Raw genomic sequence first — 19,928 nt, forward strand, 5'->3', positions numbered from 1 at the left:
CCCGGTGCCCCCCCCCGGCCTCCTTCCACACGCCTTAGGCCTTGTTGGGGCAGCTCTTCCCCTCTGGGCTTGGTGCGTGAGGGCTGCCTGCTGCTCCCCTCAGAAATGTGGGAGCAGCTCGCCCCAGTGGCATCCACAGCAGTGAAACCATCCAAGATGGCCTGGTACGACTTTGGTTATGTGTGGGGCGTTACAAACTGTGAGGCAGCTGACCGAATTCTTTCGTTCTTTCTTCTCCACAAAGTTTAAGCGGCACGTGGGTGAGCAGGAGCAGGATGCTGACCTTTGGATTGGCTACTCCGCCTTCCATTTGGGCGACTACAAGAGAGCGCTGGAGGTAAGGTGGGGAAATCCTGCTCCCCGAGGTTGGAAATCGGGATGTTGTGGTAAAGCAATGACAACAGGAGGAAGATATTCTGTAATAGGGAATAGTTTGGCCAGCCAGTTAAGGTACGAGTGTATGGTAGGAAGGCAGATGCTGTGGAAAGCAGTTTGGATTTAAAAAAAAAAAAAGGTATTTTCTTATGAATATAGACCTTTTTCTAAATTTCCCTGTAGATGTCTCCCATTTTTTTGTCCTCTGCCTTGTTCTGTACTGCCAAAGGCAGGAATCAGTGTACACACCAGAAGAGGGAGTGTGGTGATACCCACAAGACTGCATATAAGCTATTGAAGATTGGAAAACAGCTCAGTCTGAGTATTGTCTGTCTCGTTGCTGTATTCGTACATATGTGAATTTCTGGGTCCATACAATGTTGTATTGCACCGTTTAAGGCTTCAGTCAACGTCAGCTGGGGGAGATCTCCATCACGATTCACCCTGAAGTGAAACTGTGAAGTATGGCTGGTTTTGCAGTCTTTTAACTTGCTTTCTCTGGAACAGATATTAAAAACTGATGATAATTTAAAGTATTAACAAAAGAAAATAACCATGTAGAAAAAGATTATAGAACAATGATGATGTTTTCTCTCTTAGATAAAATTAGGTGTTTATAGTAATACATGGTACTTGCGCAAGATTCATACGTGAGGTGAAAAGGAACTTCTAAAGCTCCTGAGTAAGCTCAAAAGGCACTTCCCCCTTAAAAAAAATGAAGACGAAACATCCATTGGAGATGTTAGAAGTGCTTAGTGAATCAAATTGACAGTATATACAATATAGAATGTGGAATAGTAGTATAAGACACAGTGGTAACTTAAAATTCATGTTTAGAGTTGTGGACTTTAAAGATTATGAATGTAACAATCAGTTGCTGCTGTGAATTTATATTGAGACGTTGTGTATTAATAAGGAGTGAAAGTGAAAAAAGAAAAATTCTTGTATATAAATGAAAAATAGCCTGCAATTTCTTTGAAATAAATACTGCTGTAGCCAGTAGGTGCTTTTATAGCCAGAGTAGTCTTTAAATGTTTCCTTCATCGAAAGAGTAACAGCATTTATTTTACTTTATTTTGGTTTTAGAGATTAGGATTTGTATGTGGTGTCTGATTCACCAGTAGGTGTTGCTGTCGATTCAGGCTTTTAAGAACTGCAACATCATCATCTTTTTCTTGTTTTTCAGCCCAAGTAGGGACAATAACATGTTTGTATGCATGGTCTGTGGATGGTTTGTGTATGTGTCTTAAGTGAGAGATCACAGGGCCTATCTTTTCAGATTTAAGACTGATTTTTTGGCAGAGTGATGTGTTCTGATGACATTGTAATTTTGTGGTGGCATGTGGGCAATGAGCCTGTGCACCTCAGCCTAGTTTCTTTTGGGACAGAACACTGTAGTTGTAATTCCCAAGCCTGCATTGATCAAGGGAAAGAAAAAAATTGCCTTTCAGTTATCAGGTTCAAGGTTGAAGTTAATGCTCTATCTTCTCTGCTATGTACAGAGGCACTGGTGCTGTATTCTCAAGGACAAATTCCGTGATTATCTCTACCCCCTAGATCTTAGAGTGCTCTTTGGGGAGTGCCAAGAGCACTGTAAATAAAATAGGTAGAAGATTCTGCAGAATTCTCCAGAGTGACATTACATACGATCTAACGATTCACACTCCTAAATGCCCACGAGTGACAGCGCATAGTGCGTGTCACTCTATTCACAGTTCATGGTTTGTATTCCATATACCTGATGAGGGTCTTCAGAAATTATGCTGCTCAGTAATCCTTTCATTTGCAATGATATTTTCCTAGTGAGCCAGGCGTGCTGGTTGCATGGCAACTTGGGTGAGATTTGGGAATTTGGGTGAGGCAGCCATCATCCACTACTGGGAGAAGCAGGGAAAAAAATGAAAACCAGACCGACCTCCAGCTCCAATAATGTTTTCAGAGAGAATGACAGCAAAATATCTGGCACACTGACATGAGAGAATTCACGTTCTCCTGTCATAGGCACACCCTCAGTCCAGTCAGGTATTCTCTAGGTAGAGTGCTAACCTCAGCTTCACTAGGATCACACTTCCCCCTTCTTAGTAAGTAGATGCCTTTCTCAAAGGATATGCCTCTGACACTGATCTAGTGGGATCATCCCTACTGCTGTATCCCAGTTTACAAATGGTACTGCACTGGACTCCACTCTTCCAGCAGTCGTGGTGGGAGTCCCTCCCTGTGGACTGTCTGGTTGAGTCACTGACAAATTGATTTTTACTAACAGTGAGTGGGTAGTGTCTTCCTGGCATCATGTGGCAATCAGAACTCTCCTGGTGAATGGCAGCATCTACTTAGTTTCCTGGGGTCTACATCTACTATCCCTGTTGTCAAAATCTCACAAACTACAGCCGGCCGACAGTCTCTGTCTGCCACATCCCTCGTAGCAGAGAGTCAGGAACCGTTCTACCTCTACACTGAATGAGACCTCCTGCCTACCTGACTTTGCTCAGCATAATTTCAGTCAGACAGTAAATCATGAAGGGAACAGGGCTATATACTGGGGTAATGGGTCATCCTCGAGCGCTATCTGGTCTTGTTTGAGCACTTCTGCTGGAAGTGGGAGGATACAGGTGTACTCTATTCCTGACAGCTGAAGCTAGAAAGTAAGAGAGATATTTTTGGCTCTGGGAAGTTCTCTAGCCTTCTCTGTCATGACTAGCCAGGTTACAGCTTCGAGCACTTGTGGGGCAGCCCTATAAGTTGGCCTGTTTATTAGCACTTCAGGATCTGTTTTTGTGGGCTTGGAGAATCCAGACAAGTAAAAAGGGCAGTGAGCAGAATCCTGCTGGCCTCAGCATTGTGGGTAGATGTCCATAGTTGTAGGCAATCAACCTGGCAGGCTGCTTTTGGGGAAAAGTGCATGTGTCTCATGATAGAGGCGAGAGGTGGAAGGGGGTGAAATAGCAAGAAGTTGTTATGCTCCTGGCTGAGAAAAGTGTGCCACAGGTTGACTGTTGGGAAAACTTTTGGAGTGTTTCGTTTGTTTGGTTTTGTTGGGGTTTTTTTTTGGAAATGAGGGTGGGAAGATCTTGTGCAGTAGTCTTTGAGAGGCTGATGTTGAATGTCTTTTAGTGAGGAAAGGGGCAACAGTGCATAGTCTGGGCTCATGGCCCAGAACTACAGGGTGAGGAGCACTAATAGCCCTCGTTTTTATTTACTGTTTCCATAGATCCACATTGGCACTGCTAGAGCACTCTATTTATTGCTTGCTTTGAATGGCCAAGCCAGAACACGACTTGTGTTTATGCACTTTGTCTTTTCTAATTAATCTGCCTGAAGCCACAGCCGAAAGAGACCTTTGGGTGCGTTTAATCTGAATGGATTTTGAAAGATTCCAGATGGTCCCAATAAACAGCAGTAGCCTGTCTCCCAGCGTTCTGTGACAGGCCTACGTCTAGATTGAACAGGCCTTAGTGAGAAGGTTGGCCTCTGTAAATGTTTTGGGGTTTGGGGTTTTTTTTAATTTTATTTATTTATTTTAAGTCTTCCTGAAGGACAGTTAGTCCCTGAAGTACTGGTAAGACTGAGCTGGCTTTTAAGGGCATACCTTACCAGTGTCTTCTCTGTTTGAGAGTATGGTTTACGGTCACTTAGCAACAGAAAAACAAAATCTTTATGCTTGTAGACTATAAACTTTATTGTTGTCAGCATGTTTCTCTTCTTGCGATTCGCTGCCCTTTGGGCATGGCTTATTTTATCTAGTGCTGTATATATCTGTGCCTTTTCCCCAGAGGCAGGGAGTCTTCCACCCACAGTGGCACAGTCTGGTAAACTCTCCCTAGGCAGAGGGAATTTCCAAGTCGTACATATGGAGGAAGAGTATAGAGTCGGCAAGGGATTGTGTTGCTGGGAGAGATGAGAGGTCTGTGGTATCTGGGAGTATGTGGATGGCATTCTTTCGGCAGGTCTTGAGAGAACCTTACGTGACCCTTCCTGCTTTGCCTTATACTGCCTGTTGGTCGTGGCTGGATGGTGAGCAGGAGTGCCAGAACTAGGCATTCCCCCTTCCTAGGAATTTAACAGAAATCTGACAGAGAGAAAAAAAAAAGGACGTTTTGAGGTCTCCATGCCTCTGTTCTTAGTACCTGTTGTTATGCAAAGCAAAGATAAATGTGTTCCGGAGTAGCACTGTTTGGTAGCTACAAAGGGTTTTTTTATTAAGAAAAGTAGATTGAAAGATTGATCTGTTAAGTGTTTACTGTTTCACAAATAACAAGAAATGAAGCAGTTTATGTGGCAGTATTAAGGGATATGTAACGAGTGCGGATGTGTAAGAAATATCAGAATATGGTATCTAGTGGTTTTGTGTAGCTGCTGGCTGTAAATCCTAAAATGGGAAATGGTGAAGTTAGGCACAGTTTAGTAATACTTACTCTAATTTTATCTTTATTAGGAAATCTTGAATTTGCCCAGTACCAACTTGTAGGCTTCTATTTTAATGCAGTGCTCTCCACACAATTTTGATTATGCACCCCTATTCAGTAAAAAATCCTTGAACACGCACCTCCAATATACACACATATATATTTATAAATTATATACATGTACCACTGTACTAATATATTATGTAATTATAAAACATACACAAAAATAGAAATTAAAAAGGATGAGATAAAGATGGAATAAACACAATTTTAAAAATATTTTAGTTATTAATAGACTAAAAAAAAGAAGTTCTCCCTGCACCTGATGGTATTGTCTTGCACAACCGCTGAGGTGCACACACACCACTTTGGAGACCACTGGTTTTATCTTTATTAAGACACTACCTACAGGTTTAAAAAAGCATGTTTAACACTTACTCCAGTAAGCATTCACAGAGATTTCCTTCATGTTCATGGTGCCCAGGCTTTGACTGGAGAAGTTAGGAAAGTGTCAGAAAAGACTGTGGAAAAGTTGGGTTTGTTGATGCCTTTATAACTTTAACATATTAAATGTTTTCTAAATAATATTAGTGTAATAATATATAAATATGTACCAATAAATAAATAACTTTATGTATATTTATAACTTCAGTATTGTCAGAATTCATGCTCTTTCAGTGAAGACTTACAGCACTGCTTGTCCCTGTTGTGTGTTCAGTTACCGTAAACAAAAAAGAGCTAGGGATGTATCTTAGGTGTAAATGTAATAGTTTAGCTGTAAGAACTCCAATGAACTTGAGAATAAGTTGTGTGATCTTAATAATTTAATGATACATTGTAAAATAGGTGAATAAAAATATTTAATACAAGTCTGTTCTATTACACGTTTTTAAAAAAATCAATTGTCTTCTCTGTTACAGGAATATGAGGCCTTAACCAAACAACCAGCTTGCAATCCAGATGTTTGGGTGAACCTTGCCTGTACATACTTCTTCCTGGGAATGTATACACAAGCTGAACAGGCAGCCTTGAAAGGTGAGATGTATGTCTCTGGTGGAAAGGACTACTTGTTGAACGCTTGAACACTTAAAGTGATTTCCAGAGAAAGTATTCAATACTTTTTTTTTTTTAATAGTAATAAAGGATAATTTTGATCAAAGTTTTTCTGTTTGGGGTTGTTTGTTTGTTTGTTTCATTTAACAGTAGAGTTACGATGCAGTTTGCTTCCTAAAAATACTTTGGGCAGGTAGAGTAGCTGGAACTTAAGCATCTGCAAAAATAATTTCTGTTATTAATTTTTGCATACAAAACCCAGCATATGCTGACTAGCCACAAAAAGTTACTTTTCTTTTGACTGATTCCATGTTTCTGAGCTAGTGCAGATGAAAGCAATTAGGGTAGTGAAATTATCGAAAAATAAGCATCTGAGAGAGTTCAGCATTCTCCCTGATGTGGACAAGAATTCTGTTTATGTAGTTCGGGTGGCTTAGTATGTGGTCTTGTTGCCTTGCAAGTCAGGTATTAAGTATCTAATTCTGCAAAGCGTGGAGTTGACTGCGGTCTCATTGTTAAAGTTCTACTTTAATCTGAATGTGCGTGGGGTCATTTAAAGAAGAGGAATGGAATTAGATTCCAAGGCAATTTTTCCTGCCTAAAAATGGTTCTGCAGTTTAATTTTGTAACCCATCGCTTGCTGTTTTTCTTAGTGATTTATATTGTTTCCCATAGCCATAGTATCTCAGTGCTTTCTAAGTAGAATTAACAGTAGTGATGTTCTCAGTGAACTTCTGAGTTGCCTTTTTAGGTTAAAACTCCTACTGAAGTGTGGGTTTTTTCTTTTAATTCTTTCTTTAGTCTTCTGGTCTTGGGCTGAAAATAGGGTAGGGAGAAAATAATTGTGTGCTTTCTTCTGCTACTGTGGAGGAGTGCTTTCAAAAAGGCCAGTATTGTAGAATTTTTTTAGAAATAATTAGATTCTTGTAGCCCTTTAAAAACCTCTGAAAGATCATGCTGAGCTGGTATCCCACAACTGGAAATGTTTTGTTTCTCAGTGTAAAAAATTTCACACAGAGCTTTGATCTCTGTTGTTCAAGAGGTATGAAAATTTCTAATGTTCACAGATAATCATTTAATGTACCACGAATTTGAGCCTTAGAGAGTATAATCTGGGACTTGAACTGGAATCTAAAAATAATTGGACAATACAGCTTGAGGTGATGGGGGAAGCAAGCAGCTGCATCCTGTACCAGCTGGAGTCATTGTCATCAGCTCCGCATCATGTGAATTACAGTTATCCATTCTAGAGATGACAGATACACAGCTGGGCATGCACCTTTATTAGCTGTGAGCTGGAAGGGAGGGAAGGTTAATTTTTTAGAGCCCCTTCAGAGTAGTTTGTCGTAGCATGGTGAGTGGCGGGGTAGGGAGTGCAGTTAGTGGTACTCGGGGGCTGGAGGTGGGGGCAGGAATATGAAGAAAGGAGTGCCAGATGTAGCTGAGGGAAGGAACAGGGAATAACTGAGTTCTTATGCTAGGAATATAAGTTTCTGATTTTATTTCATTGTTTAGGAAGGACAGCATGCCAGTTTTTATAGTGAGGTGCTAAACCTTTCTTGTGAGTAGTAAAATACCAATCATTTCTGGCTACTTAGGGCTGGGGGGGAGGCAGTCACAGCTGAAGATTTGTAACGTGTCCTTTCTCCACTAAAGCCTTCCAAGTATTGGATATTCCTCTTTGAAGTCCTATCACTTCAGTCTTTTTTACACGGAGGTTGGATCATTTTACTTTCATTCAAGAGAGATCCTCTTTTAGGTTTTTTACCATCTTAGGATTGCACCAGTTAGGGCTGTTTGCAATATATTACTGACAGCTAAGGCCATCACATCTTGTCATCTCTTCCATAGTTTTGCAAAGATCCTGCAGAAGCAAATTATTTTATTGGGTATTGACACAACAGGTGAAGTCTGTAAAAGAACACCATTTATCCACTACTGCCTTGAATGTTGTTGAAAAAATGATAGTGTTAGCACTAGGCTGCTTACCATTGCTATTTTGGGATTATTTTGCCTGAATTCTTGCATACTACTTGCTGTCTGTTCCTACAATTATGCTAAGCCCCTGAAAGTAGCATAGTAGTAAAACAAATGAGGGAGAAATCATGTATTTTCAGCTGTAATTCAACATTTCTACAGTGATGGAATCTCTGTGTGAAAGGGAACATAAATGTTTGCTGGCTTTCTGGAATAGAATTTCACACAAACATGTAAATATCTAGAAATCAAATAGACGTTCCTGCCACGTGCAGTTACTGTTGCTTAAGAAAATTATAGTTAACTGTCTGAGAAAAATATGCAAGATATTTAAAAGTTAGAAATTAGCATTAAAAGACATGAGGTAATTATTGCATTTCATACAAGATACATAGTCTACAATCTCTTGTGGAGCAAGGTTTTATGTTTATTTTGTAATAGATGCAAAGTGTTCTCTTAGCTTGTCATTACTTCATTAAAACGTCGTGGTACATAGTCTCAGGAAATAATAAATCTGTGTATCAAAAGTCATATGAACCAGCATTACTGCAAATATAACCTAAGTAGTAGAGCAAAAAGGCAATAAAGAAAAATCCTTCTTTGAAGGTTTTTCATTACAGTTGTACTTCATCTCCTCTAGGCTTTCTTCCAAATTCCTTTCAGATATTTCTGACTTCTCCTTTTTCCCTGCTGTCCCCTTACATTAGTTAGTAATGTTCCTGCGTCTGCGGTGAAGGTAGCGTTCCTTTCAAGTCAGCTACTGTTGTTTCATAGTCATCCCGTAGTCAAACTGCCAAGCGATGCTTAGTTTACTCCTCTTGCATCTGTGCTCTCGTACATTGGCTGAACATAGGTTTTCCATGCTGTGTGCTAGCCCATCTAGTCTTGGGAGAACGAGGCTGAAAGTCTTCATCTTGGTTTAATAAACAATAATGAGTTACTGGGTTTTAATTATAAAACCAAGTAAGATTACGTTGCATTCCCAGTTCCTACGCCTTGCAAAGGACAAGGACCAGCAGCTCGGCCTTGCGTGGCGATCCTGGCAGCTGATCCTAGTGTGAGAAGCCTGCATAGTGCTCTCGGAAGCTGTTGGCTAGCACTGTGTTAAGAAAAACACAAGAGCTGCTGGTGTTCTTCTAAACCACAAAAATGTGCACATAAGTGGGGCTACAGTTAATCTGTTACGAAAAGCAGTCTTTTTTGGATAAACGGATTTTTACAATTAAATTTGAGATTCATGTACAGACAGGGTTTTGTTGCTGAACCAGTCGTTGAAGTTGTGGTGGTTTGAGGGTTTTTTTTCCCTTGGGGGGAGGGGTCCCTTTTTTTCCCCTTCTAATTTTTGGTGGGCAAAGCTTTGTAATTACTTTACTACTTCACCACCCTGCATGTGTCAGATCTGAATGTGGTGTAACTGAACAGAGATACTTCTCATTTCACAGCCTGTACTGGAAGGAGCAATATTGCACAAAAGCAGAACAGAGATGGATCAGTAAGAACAGTGACATCTTGCAAACCAGTTTTGCTTATGCACGTACTAGTGTTTGCTAGGTGTCAGATAATTGTCACCAGTGAAAACAAGCAGTTACAAGCAGGCATGGAATAGTTGCTGGGCTTTTTTGGGTTTTTTTTAGACTGCATGTTCACCTAAGTACAAAATTATCTGTTTTCTGCTCGTACTGTTTTTCTTGAGCAGTTCTTGAGTTCATTTTCATAGCATTTTAGCTGTGATTTTGAACCAGCAGTGTTTGTTATATGGAACTTGGAAAGTGCACAAGTGAAAATATCAATTTATACATATTTAATTTTTAAAAACTACTAACCTCATTTTCTTGTTTTGCTTTTTAAAATACAGTGGAAGCTACAGAACAGGAATAACTGATGGTTTTTTGCCTCAGTGATCTTTAACTTACTGTGCTTAGGCGTGACTGAAATGAAGTGTGTATGTATTGCAAGTGACTGAACGTAGTTGAACTGGCTTTTAAGTTTTTTGGGAATTGGAAAATTTCAGTGAACGTCCTCTGTAAATTTCATTCAAGAAAATTCTGAACAGTTGAGCTTTTCAAGTGTGTCTGAACCTTGCTGTTGGACCATGTTTTTTCCACGCATTTTTCCCATACCCTTGCGTTTTCTCTCCACTGGTGAGACTGTGGTTCTGAGGCACAGAGGGCTTCATTCAGCTACTCTGCTCAGGTGAACAGGGTGTTGTTTCTCAGGGACAGGAGAATGAGGTTTCCTGCGGTCATATTTTCTGTGCTGTCAGGCTGGAGGCTTCTCAGCACTGTTCCATTCCTACCAGCTCCTGCTGTGTGTACTTCAGAGGTGTTCTGTGTCTGTTAATGTGTGAAGTGCTGCTATAGCATATGCATTACGTCTGCTAGATGGGATTTGTTCATGCTGCGTGCATTATCAGCACTGCCTTGCACTCTTACGAGAGGGCAGAAAGGCCAGATTGTCCATAACTGTATTTCATCATCATTTTCTTACTGCCTGTGATAGCAAAATGGAACCCACCAAGAGTCTGAACTGCCATTTCTAGTGAAGATAAATGTCTTCCTTCTTATTGTAGCTGTTTACCTGTTCACTGTCAGCATGTAAAATTATACAGAACACTTTTAAGATTAACGTGAACTATGACTTTAGTGTCTGGAACATCAGTACTGATCATGACAAAAATTCTAGTGTAGGAATATTGCTGTGTTTCTGAGCTGGGAAGAGAAATGTCCTATCCAGCTACCTCAATGATGTCTACAGCACAAGGCCAGTACTAGACTGGAGCAAGGTCCAGTTTGTTGCCGTGCAGCACTGTCATCCTGTTTGTTATGATACCTAGATTGTTTAGTACTGATTCAAAAATAAATAGTCTTCTTTTTGAAAAAGTATGACAGGAAGAGAAGACTCTGCTTCCTTGTGGCATTAAAAGGTCAGTGACAATGAATTTCGGAAGCAGTAGCGAGTAATAAAAGAACAAGCCTAACATTCCTTAGAAGTCATCATCTCTGATGAGGCAGTTGTATCACTTCCTGCTCCAGTGACTGACAACAGCTTTATCCAATATTCATAACCAAATTCTTTCTGGAAACTAATCTGACCTTATTCATGTGCTTCCTTGTCTTCCTCAAAAAATTCATTTGGCACTGGGAGAAAAGAAACTGCTGATGTTGAATGTTTCTGTTTCTGCTTACTAAATCGACAGGACTATATTTTTTGGGGGGTTGCCCCTCTCCTACTCTTACTGGCATTAAGTAAAAGTGTCTTAAAGAATATGGAATGAATAGCATCATATAGTATTTTATGAAGCAGGACCTTTTTTTCTCTCTCCATATGTCCATGCCCAATACCAGAACTCAGGTTTTATCCTCTGCCTGTTTTTAGGTGTAAAATAACATGGACTAACCCTCCAGCTTTTGCCAAGAAGTAAATAATAATTTTGATGTCAGATCAGATGCCAGGTTTGTCAGGGCAGCACTGCAGTCATTGGTTGACCAGTGAAACAAGAATTCCTCGGTTTAGATTCTTGAGGGAGTATTGCTTACAAGTCACAATTTTCAGAGTGTAATTAATGCTAAAACCCACACCAAAAAAAAAAAAGAAACAAAGGCTACTTAAAAAAGGAACATTGGTGTCTTTACCCACAGTATTTGATTATACAATATGTGATTTTCAGTGTAAATCCCACGATCGGTCCTGCTTGTATTTTTGGAGTCTTTGATGACCAAATGTTTTGAATTGTGAAAGGTGGTTGTGGTAGGTTTAAGTTTCGCACAGAAGCACATGTGGGGTCCATGTGCAACCCTTCTAAACTTTGATATTAAAACCTATCAAGTAATGCTGGGGCACGTGTGGAGTTACCACAGTATCATTGCTGACAAGATTTTGAAGAATATACATTTAAATTAAGGTGCTCCAACTTTCTAACTCAATGGATGAAATAAATTCTAGAATGTACTATGTGTCATTTACACTTCTACTGTTACTTACACAGTTCTGAGAGTAGATCAGAAAAAAAATACTGTTTTTTTAATAATTAGACTGATGAGAGTTCCTGTATATATCCTAGGCTGAAGACAATTTAGTTTCTTGATCAATCAATGTTCTGTTCATAATACCTCTCAAGATGATGTGGTCTTGTGAGAACGCTCTCGTACCGCTTTTGCCTTTTAGGACTTGTGTGTTCTAGCAGTTCTTTAAAGAAACATTCACTGTCCTTTTTTTCTAGGAACATGGTTAAGTAACACAGCTTTGGCCAGAGGAAAGAGGAGAAATAATTGCTGTACCCATCAGAAGTAGTTGGGCAGCCTTACACTGCCAACCTAATGAACATGGCCTGGGTTTGGGCATTGTCCACCATGTTATGAAGTTTTTTTACTATGTGAAGAAAGAGTAAGAGATCTGGAAATCTCTCCCTAAATTGCCTTAAAAAAAAAAAAAGTCTAACTTATTACTAGAAAATTCCATGTTGGAGACAGGGGAGGGAAGAGGTTTTAGTGGTTTGAGCCCTCTTTCATGGTTTAGGATGTCAGAAGAATTACAGCCTTGTGTTACAGGCCATTGCTCTGCTAACTCTGCACTTTTGCGGCCTCATAAACACAGTAAGTAATTCTGCTTTTTGTAAAGATTCCATGTACATCCTTTCTGTGGAACATAGGTTGCCAGCTGGATGGTCTGAGCAAGAATGAGAGTGCTCATTAACTGAGTAGGCTAAAGAAAATACAGGAAACAAGGGAAGGCTTTTTGAAAGATTGCTTGCAAAAAAAATTAATAGCTCTGTTGGATGAGGACCTTTGTCACTCTCAGTGAAGCACAAGGTTCTCTGTAGTGACTGAAAGCTCTACAGTGAACAATTTGTGTCATATGGAGTGGGTTAAATGGAATTCCTAATCCTGCTAGAGCAAGAAATTTTGTGAACCTTAGTGGCTCTAGAAAGGTGTCTCTCTCAAATCTCTCACCGTATCTTAGTTTGAATCTTATCTGCTCAGACTGCAGGATTCTTTCATGTGCCTTTTGTTCCTAAGAAGAAATATTAGAACAAAGTATAATATCATGTGCATGCATAACAAAATGGTAGCAGCAATGGGTTCTGCAATACACTGGAAGTTGACAAGATTCCTGGAATTATGAATCACAACTCACTTCAAATGTGGCACAGTGTAGAAGGAGCCTTGATTTTGAGTTTATCTGTTGCTGCTTTTTATTTTGTAAAAGATACTGTGCTGGATAATTCTCTAATTTTTTTTTTTTTGTGACACACAGAAGGCCCTGCAGGGAAATGGTAGTGCAATTTATAAAAAGTTTTAAGGCTTCTGGAAGACAGAGGCCAATAAAAAATTATTTTCAACAGGGATATCAAAAGAAATGGTCAGGGAACTTAGGCAGGAAGGCCTTTAAACCATACCAAAATTGGTAGAACCTGCCCTGAGACATGACCTGCAAAGGCTTTGTCAGTGAATAACTGTCCTTGGGCTAGTTAATGATGGAACTTGGATGCGTGCATGTCTGTTGAGAAAGAGAGTTAAAAATTAAAAAAAAAAATAGACACCCTGAGTTGTTCTTTATGGCAATACTTACTGAATTTTCCTTTCAGCACCTAAGAGTCGTCTCCAGAACCGTTTACTCTTTCACCTGGCACATAAGGTATGTCTTTTCTTCACTCATGCTTTGTTCGTTTTCGTTTCAGTTTGGTAATATGTAATTTATGCTGCCAGCCTGGCAGAATAATTAACATGTCTGTGGTGGCAGGCAAACAAACATTTTCCATAACCACCCTACTGTATTAAAATGTGGAGGAGAAAGTGAATGTAAAAACATGATCTCAGAATAGATGCCCTCAGCACGTATCTGAGGAAAGTCTTACCAATGCGCTTCACATAAGTCATCCAGCAGGAACCTGAAGGTATTTTTTTATCACAAGGAACCTGGAACTTGCATAGAATCAGAAACATATAAGCTAGTATTTTTCTTTAAAGTGTACCGAGTTTTCATAACTTGCAGCTGTCTTAGACTTAGCAACTTGACCAAAATGGTCTATATGCTATTAATGGTCCTCCTAAGTCATTCGATATCCAAGAAGCAATATTGTTTATAGCATGAAATTTACTTTAATTTCAACAACAATTAAATGCTTATTTCACTTACCACACACACCTCTCTTCCCTTAAATTTGTTTTTGTACCATCCTGTGTACTTAACAAGTATTGTGCTGCTGAAGAGACTTGAGTTGAAAGCAAGTATAAATCCTGAAGTCAGCTTTGATGTCAAATTCTCTTTACTTAAATCTCTGTTAAGTTTAGGGGAGAAATCTTAAAACATTTTTAGTGGCACTGACACCTGCAGATGTCTGTGATAGAGAAGTTGGATAATTCCTAGTGCATCTAGTAAGTCTTTAGAAATAAAGGTGTTTACAAAATCATGAAGCCCGTTGCCTTTAGTTCTGTAATGCAACTTCCCTTGCCTGTGTACTGGAGTATCATTTTTTGGCCCAAAGAGGAGGGAAAAGGATTTGAAGAAAACTGAGCAGATAGATTTTGGGTGTAAGTGAAATTCATAATTACTGCTGAATCAGCAGAACCAGCAAAGAGAAGCACTGGAATAAGTGATTTGAGTGGACTGATTAGGTGAATAGCCTTAACTTTACTATTGTAATACAAGTATAATGGGTATGTTTAACTCTGTTCCTTAGTTTTGTCCTTGGGTGTGTGATACGTGCTATACAGCAATGCTTTTAAAAATAAACCATTTAGTTAAAGAAACTGGAATTTGAAAAGGATGATGAAAGAGAATTTGTTAGTGCCGTAAAGTAGTCTTGTGAAAATTAGTGCTTGCGTGTTGGCATTTCTCTGCTATCCATGACAAGATTTGGATCTACAAACAGCAAAATTTCTGCTGGCTCGAATAATGACAGTGAAATCTTGGGTTGCAAAATTCTGTTTGTGAAATAATTAATTCATCTCTTCCCCTCTCATCCATCAAGGCATGTGACACGTAATTATGCCTAAATCACACCTTACAGCAAATTGTGTACTTAATTTTACTCTCACATTTATCTAGTTTCAACTGGTTTGCCTCTTTAAAGTTAGTTTGACCAGTGGAGAACGCCAAACATTAAAGTAACAGAGGTTTTCCAAATGTTTAGTATGAATCACCTGCTCTTTACCAGCAAGGACAAAACTAATCCAGCTAATTAAAACATGTTTCTCGCTGAACCTTCCTGAGAACATGTCACACTCTTTTTAGTTCAGTGATGAGAAGAAACTGATGAGCTCGCACCAGAATCTACAAGACATCACAGAAGATCAGCTTAGCTTGGCATCGATCCATTACATGCGATCCCACTACCAAGAAGCTATTGATATCTACAAACGCATTCTTCTTGATAATCGGTGGGCATCTCTACTCTCAACCTTACTGCAGTCTCTGAGCTGTCGGTATTTGAATCCCATAGAGTTGCTTGGTTTCTGAAAGTCGGAATTTTCCCCAATTACTACGTCCATTTCCCACCACAAAGTGCGCACAAGTTGCAGTCCCCTGAATTTTGTTCATTGCAAAGCACGATTGAAAAATGCATGTTTAAAATTAAGTCTGTTCTCTGTTGCTTTCTTTTAGAGATATTTTCCTGTAATTCATTCTGAGATCTTTTTTTTTTAGTTTGTTACTTCTGAAATGAGATATGATTATGTACGTGCTTTGTCTTTTTTCTTTTTTCCCCTCTGATGACCAGCCTGGTGACCCTTGCTTGTGATTATTGACTCCCCTTTTACCTCTTAGCCTTCCTAAGAACAGTTCAGTTCTTAGTTTTTATGTAGAGTTCCTTGCATTCCTTTAACTCTGGAATTCTTTCCATTTCTATTTATCCTGCTGTGACACTTGCTGATGGTTTTTCCTATCATATTCTGCAAGTTCTTAGTTCAGAATTTAACAGTGAACGAATTGAATTCTTAAATGACTGAAAGTATTGTTTAATTAAATAGAAACTGCTGTCCCAGAATACATAGCTATCTTTTGGCAGTATCTCCTCTTGAATGCTGCAGAGAAGTCCATCATACTTGAAACAAGTATGTCCTGTAATGCTTGAGGAAGAGATTTTGACTTCCAAGTCCTGTAGAAGCAATCACTCAAAGCTAAATGAGTAACCCTCATAAGTATTATCCTTTGACTTACTGTTTCCATAAATACCTGTCTTATTTCTGTGTCTAGTTCTTCTGGCTTGATAGCTTAAATCACAAGGATTTTTTGAAATTAATTGTACTTGGTATAAGATAATAAGATCCATTAAAATCTTTTCCAAGTTTTACGTGCATATTAAATGTCTCTGCATGTATTACAGAGAAAATCCTATTCTGCCAGGCCAAATACAGTGCTCATGTAACGTGCATTTCCTTAATGTGAAATTGCCGCTGTTTCCCAGATCTACAAACCGAAAGTTTTGTAAGTAATTCTTTAAAGCTGCAGTAGCTGCCACTGAAAAAACATAACACAAATCTGGATCTGGATTTGTGCAGTCTTAGCCAACACTAGCTCAAAGCATTTCTCAGAAACCCCAGTTTTGATGTGCTTGTAAAAGACGCAACATCTTCAGCATTGATTTTAATGTTCTGTAGCATAACTATCTGGTGGGATTTAAATGTTCTCTTTAATCCTCTTTCCCGCAGGGAATACCTGGCTCTGAATGTGTACGTGGCCCTGTGCTATTACAAACTGGATTACTATGATGTATCACAGGAAGTGCTTGCTGTTTATCTTCAGCAAGTTCCCGACAGCACCATTGCTCTTAACCTTAAGGCGTGTAACCATTTCCGACTTTGCAATGGGAAGGCTGCTGAGGTATCTATTGGACAGCCCTTCAGTTCACCTTTCTTTTAGTTCAAAATTCCATACAGGTTTTTTTTTTCCTTGTTATCTGTTATCTTAATCAGTAATATTGATAATGGCCATTATCTTGTCATTGTGTCCTCTTAGGCATGTCATCTATTTCAGTTTCCCTGGTATTAAGCCATCTGCCTGCATGCGTGCGCAGTGATCTTACCGTTTTCCCAGTCCCCTTTTGACCTTGTGTCTGTGTGTGTTTTCCAGTTGCTAAAATCATCACAGAGAAGTGGGAAAGCGAAAACCTTCCAGTGACCCAGCACTGCTGGAGATGTCTTTCTATCAGCTTTGGGGCTCGTGAAGGTCTATTTATGCTTGTGGGCTGGTTTTGGTTTTGTGTTAAAATTGTGGAATGTGTGTAATTCCAGGCAGAGCTGAAGAACTTGACAGACAGTGCCTCATCATCCTTTGAGTTTGGCAAGGAGCTCATTAGGCACAATATGGTCAGTAATTATTTCCCGGATTTAATATGAACTGCACTCATTTGTAGAGCTTTTCTTGATGATTCCTAAAATGGAATATTTTGGGGAACTGCAGACCCAATTGAATCTCTGCTGCCATACAGGTCCCATTCCAGAAATCCTACCGTATAATCAGTGTGCCATCAAGGATACTTCTTCCCCCTGGAATTCTTCCCTGTCAGTTTGAGACTGTATCAAAAAATAATAATGCTGTTCCTTTTACCCCCAAAGGTGTATTAAAGTAACTTATGTCCTGTAAGAATACCTTTGCAAGATATTTTGTGGGGCCCAGTCAATAAGGACACTGTGGAAACAAGTCAGAATGCATGACCCCAAACTCTTATTTAGTACGACAACAGTGTGTGTGGAATTAAGATAACTTGGTGTTGTGGTTTAATCTCAGCCAGTAACTGAGTACCTCACAGCCACTCACTCACCTCCACTCCCTTCTCCAGTGGAGGAAGACAATCAAGGGAAAAGACAAGGAATCTCATGGATTGAGATAAGAAAAATTTTAATGATTGATTATAAATGAATAGAATAGTGATACCAATAATGCTAACAATACTAATAATAATATGTAATGAAAATAATAATAGAATCACAGAATGGTTTGGGTTGGAAGGGACCTTAAAGATCATCCAGTTCCAACCCCCCTGCCATGGGCAGGGACACCTTCTACTAGACCAGGTTGCTCAAAGCCTCATCCAGCCTGGCCTTGAACACTCCCAGGGATGGAGCATCCACAGCTTCTCTGGGCAACCTGTTCCAGTGCCTCACCACCCTCTCTGGGAAGAACTTCTTCCTGATATCCAATCTAAACCTCCCCACTTTCAATTTAAACCCATTACCCCTTGTCCTGTCACTACAGGCCCTTGTAAAAAGTCCCCCCCAGCTTCCTTGTAGCCCCTTCAGGTACTGGAAGGTCTCCCCGGAGCCTTCTCTTCTCCAGGCTGAACAAGCCCAATTCCAATAATCTGTAAGTACTAATTATGATATGTAATAAAAATTACAAGGAATTTATAGGGAAAAAGGTGCTGATAAAAGCCAAAATACTTGTGTGTTCTGCAGTATGAGTTATTAATCACCTGTTAATTGTCCCTGCAGTGATGTTATTACTTTGCTAACAGTATGCTAACAGTAGATTACTCTTGTTTAATGATGGGTGGTTGCTTGCTTTGTCTATTTCAAGAGCAGTCACAGCAAGCTAACACTTTTTTCCATAAGTGTTAAAACTGCTTTAAAACTAGACCTTTGTATGTTAACATTACTTTTAATGTTGGGGTTTTTTTCCAGTGCTTTACTGAATAAGTATGTTAGATTTTGTTTGGGGAACTGTCATGTGAAACTGAAGTATAAAGAATCGACTGCTCATGATCATTTTAGGATCTTGTGGCATTCTAAATAAATGTAGAGTTTTTAGCCTATTTTTTCATATGAAAACATAACCAAATTGTAATTCCGTATGTGTTCCACTCACTCTTGTCTCAGCCCATATTAATCTTTAAAATCTTTGATATATAGTCTAGCACTGCTTTGAACTGCTAAGAGCTGAAATAAGTTAATGTTTACTGATAGATTAAAAACTTTATATATTTGAGAATAAAGATTGTCACATGTTGTAAGTTATATTAAAGCAGGGATTATGCCAATGCCCAGTACCACTGACCTTTTCCTACTGTTAATATAGGAATTTAGGATTAATTTCCTTGAATTAAGAGATCATTGGCAAGATCTTGATACACAGTTATCAATATGCTGCTTTTTCTCTGCAGGTGGTGTTCCGAGGAGGAGAAGGAGCTTTGCAGGTCCTGCCTCCTCTGGTTGATGTTATTCCTGAGGCAAGACTGAATCTTGTGATTTACTATCTCCGGCAAGGTAAATACATCTTCCTCTGGCTCTTTCGTAGCTTCAGGGATGACATTCGTTTATCTGATCTCAACTGACTATTCGATCAAATGATTTTATTTCATTTCATTTTCTCTTCCTCTGGAAAATAGTGAAGTAAGAGCTCCCATGGCTTGCAGGGAAGGGCTTTACTTGTGTGCCATCAAATAAATCTACTTGAGTATTGGAACTTCTTGGGCTTCAGGGATGGCTTTGGGGATGGTGGTGTTTAAATGTTTATAGTGAGAAGATCTCTCCTCTGCCTGAATATGATAGCCATATGTCCTATGAAGGCAAGGGCAAAAATTTCTGTAAATACAGCACAAACAGAATATGGGCCGTAGTGTCTGTGAACAAGACATTTCATTCCAAATGTACTTTACTGCTCTTAAATAATGCAGGTGGGTAGCCAGAATCAGTTGGAAAGGATTTTCTACGTCTTTCTCCTCCTTGCTGGCTGATTCCTTTGAATTTTCTGAGTTTAATTTTACAGCCATTCCTACTTTCCCATTGTTTTCCTTTATTCAACAGTGGGTTGACTGGCTGAATGATGAGTAGGTGCTAACTGCAGTCATCTAACCTAAGGTGATGTGATGATTGCTTTTCCATCCACTGCTTTCTTATAAGCCTTGTATTTTGACAGCTTTAAAGAGCTGACAAAATACATTTGGATGACCAGAGCATCTGAAAGCAAAATATGTTTTGTCTTACTTTTTAAATAAAGTCCATGCCTGTGGCTTTTTTTTTTCCCAAAAAGGTTTAAAAATTACCAGGAAAAGAAAAAGAGGAGATACTTCTGCCAGCAGAATGTAACTCACACCAACTTTATATTCTTTGTCTCAGATTCACTGATTGGCTACTTTTATTGCGATGCAAAATGCATTGAAAAAGCTTTCTTATAGTGTGATTG

The 19,928-nt window shown here is 39.3% G+C and overlaps 1 protein-coding gene across 1 annotated transcript in view; it reads left to right on the plus strand.

The window, feature by feature from the left end:
* Positions 1-244: 244 nt before the first annotated feature.
* TTC26 (tetratricopeptide repeat domain 26) overlaps positions 245-19,928 on the plus strand; it is a gene marked incomplete at its 5' end in the record, with an annotated part of 44,505 nt that continues 24,821 nt past the window's right edge. Inside the window, 7 exons of the mRNA XM_010152919.1 lie at positions 245-337; positions 5,699-5,813; positions 13,393-13,442; positions 15,042-15,187; positions 16,457-16,628; positions 17,039-17,113; positions 18,907-19,009. Of these exons, the coding sequence (XP_010151221.1) occupies positions 245-337; positions 5,699-5,813; positions 13,393-13,442; positions 15,042-15,187; positions 16,457-16,628; positions 17,039-17,113; positions 18,907-19,009 (754 nt within the window). The remainder of the gene's footprint in view (positions 338-5,698; positions 5,814-13,392; positions 13,443-15,041; positions 15,188-16,456; positions 16,629-17,038; positions 17,114-18,906; positions 19,010-19,928) is intronic.

Source organism: Eurypyga helias, unplaced genomic scaffold (genome assembly GCF_000690775.1).
Source record: "Eurypyga helias isolate BGI_N326 unplaced genomic scaffold, ASM69077v1 scaffold15560, whole genome shotgun sequence".
NCBI classification, from domain to species: domain Eukaryota; kingdom Metazoa; phylum Chordata; class Aves; order Eurypygiformes; family Eurypygidae; genus Eurypyga; species Eurypyga helias.